General features: G+C 43.2%; 1 protein-coding gene across 1 annotated transcript; it reads left to right on the top strand.

Annotated features, from left to right (window-relative positions):
- The first annotated feature begins 6 nt into the window (after positions 1-6).
- FPGT (fucose-1-phosphate guanylyltransferase) lies at positions 7-3,543 on the top strand. Its single transcript, XM_005429159.3, has 2 exons — positions 7-846; positions 1,608-3,543. The coding sequence occupies exon 2, from the start codon at positions 1,691-1,693 to the stop codon at positions 3,062-3,064; it is 1,374 nt and encodes a 457-aa protein (XP_005429216.3). The 5' UTR covers positions 7-846; positions 1,608-1,690; the 3' UTR covers positions 3,065-3,543.
- The last annotated feature ends 2,782 nt before the right edge of the window (positions 3,544-6,325 follow it).

Raw genomic sequence — 6,325 nt, 5'->3', positions numbered from 1 at the left:
CGCGTGGAGCCGTGGCGGTGCTGGGGAACGGGCTGTGCCGCTCCTCGGAGCGTGTCCTGTGGGTGTGGGGTAGCACTAACTCGTGTGTTGCACAGTCATACTTACCTTGACCTGGTTATTTAAACAGTCTGATTATGTTTTAGTACACTACCCAGTGGTGATGTAAAACTGGTCTCACTGCTCATAATACCATCCTGTAAGTCTTAATTCTTGTTCTCTTTGATGTACAAATAAAGTAATCTCAGTATTATCTGCGGTGTAGAGTAATACGCAGAGGTTAATTCTCAGGAATCTGGCAGTTTTAAGTTGCAGAAGCTCATAAAATATACCAAACCATTACCTCAGATCTCAAACGTTTCTTATTTCCATACTGTAAATGTCAGGAGTACTTCTGAACACTGCCTTGAATCCATTAGTAGGCTTTTATGTGACTTGTTTCTTACAGGAGCTGGTTTTTGTGGCTGAGTTACGGCCTATTTGATTGATTAAATGCTTCAGATGGTGGGGCTGTGCAGAGGTGACTGGGAGAGGAAATCACAGAGATTTCCCTGGAGCTGTCTGCTCAGGATGCCATCCCCTCAGAGAGCACAGGCTTCCAGAGGGACTGTCCATCAGCTTCTGTGTGTGATCTTATCAACCATGATATGGTAGAAAGACTAGCCCATCTCTCTGGCTGGGCACCAGTACACCTCACCTGTCAGAACAGGTGTTACTGGAGCTCTTCTCACATACGCTAAAATACTTTTCCTTTAGGAAATGGTGGATCAACTCTTCATGCTCTTCGGTGCTTGGAAGAGCAGTATGGTGATCAGTGGACTTCCTTCACTGTGCTGCTAATCCATTCTGGTAAATTCAGTTTTATATATTTTGCTCTAAAGTGATGCCTTTTATTTTGATCTTTCTTAAAATAATAAAGTGGCAGAGGAGCTGGAGTTCCAAAACTCCAGCTGAGTTCCCTGATTAAAATAACCCATGTGTCTGATAATTTGAAATTAGGTTGGTGCTTCCCAGATGTTACTGTCACTTCATCATTTCTTCTCAGCACTAAAGTTAGTCAGTGAGAAAGATGTGATTCACAGGTGTGATTTAAATTTCTGCCTTGAAACATCCATTTAAGGAACACAACCCTCTCTCAAGGGACCTTGGGCTCCTCATGCCTCTGGGCAGGCTGAATACTTGCCTTCTTATCCACTGAGTCAGGCCACTTCCAGATGTGGGAGAACATCAGTGCTGCAGAGGAGAAAGAAACCAAGTGATAACAAGTGTTGTGACCAAACCTTCGCCTTTTTGACTCATGACTGGCTTAAAATTCCCATCAGGAATGTGGTGGTTCTCCTCCAAACAAAAAGCGAGTAATGTTTGCTTTTGTCACTTCAGCAACAGATAGCTCTGAAAAAAAAGGTAACAAAATCAATCACAGTTTTAATATGAGCTAAATAAGGCAGGCGGGGTATTGGACATAAGGTCAGGTGTGCTTTGAGACTTGGTGTATAACCGAGCTGAGAAGTTGTTAACGCTTTTGTGTACCTGTGAAATAGCTGCCTAGGTTTAGTTTTTGGCTCACTTAAGTACAGTGTCTCTGTGGAACTAAAAGAGTCTTTTTCCAGGTGGTAACAGCCAGCGTTTGCCAAGTGCAAGTGCCCTGGGCAAGATCTTCACAGCCCTGCCGCTGGGCGAGCCCGTGTACCAGATGCTGGAGCTGAAACTGGCCATGTACATCGACTTCCCCCGTCGCATGAAACCAGGAGTCCTCGTCACGTGCTCGGATGACATAGAGCTGTACAGCACTGGAGTCACAGAAACCATCACCTTTGATAAACCTGGCTTTACTGCCCTGGCTCACCCGTCAGATCTGGCAGTCGGGACTACGCACGGGGTGTTTGTGCTAGATCCGTCCAGCTTTTCAGGAAAGGGAGGACTGGAATATGGATCATGCTATCGTTTCCTGCACAAGCCTGATGTGGAGACCATGCAGCAGAGTGGTGCAGTGTGTGTGAGGGGGGATCGCCCTCAGCTCAGCTCCCCTGGGAACTGCGGAGACTCGGCCATGGCCTCGGAGTGTGTGTACACAGACAGTGTATTCTACATGGACCACAGCACTGCCCAGCAGCTACTGGGGTTCTACAAGCAGATGGGCACTCTTGGCTGTGAAATAGATGCATATGGTGACTTTCTCCAGGCCCTGGGGCCTGGTGCCACTCCAGATTACACCAAAAACACAAGTAACGTCTCCAAGGAGGACTCAGGGTTGGTGGCAGTGCGGCAGCAGCTGTACTCGCTCCTGCAAGGCACCGCCCTAAATGTCATAGTCCTCAACAACTCCCAGTTCTACCACATCGGGACTACTCAGGAGTATTTGTTTCATTTTACTGCTGAGAGCAAACTGAGATTTGAGCTTGGCTTGCAGCCTGTGGCTTTTAGCATCTTCCCCGACTCAGCCAAGACCTTGGATCAGTTGAGCATCATCCAGAGCATCCTTGAGCCCGGGTGTGTAATAGGGCCTGGCTCTGTCATTGAATACTCCAGAATTGGGCCTGAAGTCTCAGTAGGGGAAGGCAGCATTGTTAGTGGATCCTACATAAATTTCAATGTAAACCTACCCTCAGGCTGCTTCCTGAGTTCAGTAAGTGTGAAAATGACTGATCGAGTGGAGTATGTCACCATGGTGTTCGGTGTAGGCGACGACTTGAAAAAGGGTGTGAAATTGATGTCGGATATACACTTCCTCCAGTTTTTTGGAGTCAGCTTGCCAGAATGCCTTGACCTTTGGAGCCTAGAGGCTTCAGACCAGCTCTTCTCCAGTGAGGACACACATTTGGGGCTGTGGACTGCCAGGATTTTCCCTGTTTGTTCTACTCTGAGTGAATCAGTTAGGATGTCACTGAACATGCTGAATTCTGTGCAGCACAAGTCAGCTTTCAAACTGAGTGGCTTTCAGCTTCTGTCTGTTGAAGAAATGCTCACCTACAAAGATGTGGAAGACATGCTGAAGTTTAGGAAGCAAATTTATGGTGAAATCTGCTTACAAAAAGAGAAGTCTGATTATAGAATGAATGGTACTTGATCAAACCTCCTGTTTTCATTTGTGGACAATTGATTACTTCCCTGCTTGTAAGAATCCTAAGGGAAAAGTACACAGATCTCTTCTCTGATCTCATTGAAGTAGAAATGAAGGAATTGCATAACATTAATAAAGAAGCAAATGCAAATAAAGTGTTCTTTTGATTAAAACAGGGAAATATTTCAGATCTAAAAACAGTATTTGGTGACCTTTTGTGGGTTGGATATTATGTCTTGTAGTTTTTTGTCAGAATACAATACAGAAAAAATGTCTATTTGGCTGAAAACAGCTTTAAAAGCTTTTAAAGGGTAGAATATTAGCAATGTGGAATAATAAAACAACTTATGATTCCCTCTTTTTATGCTGCCATTTTGCAATACAGTTTCAAACAGCAGTTAGGTAGAGGTAAAATGATTAAAAGTGCTTTTAATTCAAGACATCTTGTCTTGGGCATTAATAAATTTTTCTCTTTTGTTTCATAACTTTTTATTCTTTCCTGGTTTTTGTCAGAAGAAAAAAGGTTGGCATGAGTGATTATTCTTCCCTTTGTGACTTGTAGTACTGGGGTCAACACCAGTCATCGAGACATAATGATTTTTTTTTCTAGTAGTTGCTGGAAGCTGGCAGTGTGATGGAGAAGCTGCCAGCTCTTTGTTACCTGTGGATTGACTGATGTGTGCCATGCAAAAAGAAGCCCCTTGTATTTCTCTAAACTGAGCTGTTGCAGTCTTTGCTGTCCTTGGTGGGGCAGAGCAAAAGCCAGAGAGGTTTGTTGTGAGTGGCCCCATAGTGCATATCTTCAGAGAAACCCTCTTCCCCTTCTCCCCCTTCTGCAAATAAAGTTAATATTGAAGTCCTCCTGTTTCTACTTTAGATGCCCAAGATCCAGGTCCAAACAGATAAATCTGCTATTTTTAGGAGTATGCTATGCATTGTATCAGCGTGATTTGGCTGTAAATGTGATGCATCTTTTTCTCTTGAATGTCTCTGTGGGTTTTCATGTTTTATTTAATGTCTCATGATGACAGTGTTTATCTCCCTGCTGACTGAAATCCCAAATGACACCTTTCTTATGCCACCTACGAGGCAGCAGAGTAATATCCCCTGAGCATTACCCACTCTTTTTTAACCTGCACTAGGTTTCTTCTTCGTCAATAAACCTTCCAAGAAGAAATACAAAGAAGTTAAATGTGGAGGTTGGGAATTGCTGGAGTTGGCTTCAAAGGAATAAGAATTTCTGAGCAAATAGAGAGTCTAAAAGTCAGTATGAATTATTAGTTAAACAATGGAAGCAGTAGGTTTGGGAACACTCAAGTGCAAGATAAGCCCTTTAAGTCAGAAAGTGAAAGTAGTCATAGAGCATGGAGTTGTCATTTGTATATCATGCTGTTTGCATGATTTATTAATCTATTGCTGCACAAAAGATTTTAGGAGAAACATGTTTGATGCAGACTTTGCATCTTGATTTGGAGACCAAACTTTGTTTGGTACAGACCTCCCTGAGGGTTGCTGTGCTGCCAGCTGAGTTCTCTGAGTGTTTGGTAACAGCGAAATGCATCCTTTTAACAAGGTTATCCACTTTAACTGTTACAATTGCATTTGTTCTGAATTCCAGGTATTGATTTCATTACTGAAAGCAAACTGGATAAAAATAGAATGTGGATTTGTTTCTGGCACATAAGTATTGGGAGAATGAGGAAAAATGGTGATGGAACTTGTGGAAAAGGTTGTGGTAGGTCGGGCCAGCAGCAGCTGCTGTGGTTTAGGGAGCAGTGTGAATTCCAAGGCAAAAAAAAAGGAGTGTCATCCTGCGGGTAGCCATGGACTAGCACAGCTAGCCCCCAGGTCAGATCTTGAGGCAAAGGTTTTAATGAAAAAAGAAAGTCTGTTGTAATGGAATAAGCATGGATTTACCAGGTAAGAAACATTGCACTGCTTTAATTCTGAGTGTCACCCACTGCTTTCCTCTTACTCTGAACATTTTTGTCTCAAATTGAGAAGGCAGATTTCGGTCAGTATTAGCCCTGGATAACATCAGCAGGTTTAATGGATTACTCTACAGGTATGGGAATATCTGTTGGTGTACCATTCTTCATTTTTACACTGCAATCAAGTTTAATGTAAAATGTTATGAGGAACATTACAATATATATTTTATTTATAGACAGTTATATTAGTTATTTTCCCCTATGATATATTCAAAAGCCACGTGGATGTGACACTTGAAGACAGAGGTTAGTGGTGGCCTTGGCAGTGCCAGGGGAATGATTGGACTTGATGGTCTGGGAGGGCTTTTTCAGTCCAAATGCTTCTTTGATCCTACAGTTCTCTGTATGGCAGCTATTTATGAAGTGTGTACATTTTTAGCTATAACAAATTGCAGTCCTTACAGCAAGGGTCATGCTACAGTGTGCGTACATCTTATTAAAATCGGAAAGCCTGCAGAGCAGACCCTTCCTGACAACAATAATCCAAGGCTGAGGTATTCAATCCGTGTATGTATTTTATCTGTGTTGCATTTACAGCTCCAGGTAATCTTTGTATTCCACAGTCTGCTGTTAATGTAGATGACAACAATTTTCTCATGCAGCCGGCTGGGATAAGCGTGTCCCAGGGAAACTGAGAAACTTGTGCAAGGCCACACAGTAAAACTTCACAGCAAGGTCAGTAATTTGGGGGCTGCTGGTTTCCAGAACCTGGCTCTTAAAACAAGACCATCGCAGCGTCCTGGCCCATGATTCTCCTGCAGTCTGAGTGATGAAGGATGCAGTCATGAGAGTGCCAGGCATGCAGGACCTCTGTGGATGTGAGTCATCTGCTGAAACCTAGAGTTTGATTTTGGCTGATCCTCTCAGTTTCCCAGATGGGTGCAATGTTCATATATCCTCTAGATCATTGCCTGGCTCCATCTATCCTGAAATGCAATTCGGGCTGGTACAATCTCAAACAAACTCAAGATGAGCTTTTAATGATTTTTTTCATGTCAGCTTTCTTTATTTAATTAGTTTTGCTGTGTAGTGCAATAATAGGGCTCATAATGAACATGATTGCAATGATTTCCCTGAATGCCTTGAGCACGCGCTGTGATCAGCAGAGGTTTAGCCCTGCTGTCTGTGTTATCCTGAAACCTGAGAGGGAGTATTTCAGTGACCTTTGGTGCAGGAAAGTGAAATCTGAGAAATTGGGCACTTAACAAAGAGCACAAGGGAAGGCAGCTGAAATAAAAATGAGCAGCTGAGAAGAATCTGTGCCAGAAGGGTTTGG

The sequence above is a fragment of the Geospiza fortis genome, unplaced genomic scaffold (genome assembly GCF_000277835.1).
Source record: "Geospiza fortis unplaced genomic scaffold, GeoFor_1.0 scaffold496, whole genome shotgun sequence".
Lineage (NCBI taxonomy): Eukaryota > Metazoa > Chordata > Aves > Passeriformes > Thraupidae > Geospiza > Geospiza fortis.
This window is presented reverse-complemented; position numbering and strand designations above follow the sequence as displayed.

What these genes read in the sequence shown, in the direction of transcription:
- FPGT (XM_005429159.3), top strand. Translation starts at nt 1,691, where the DNA reads ATGCTGGAGCTGAAACTGGCCATGTACATCGACTTCCCCCGTCGCATG.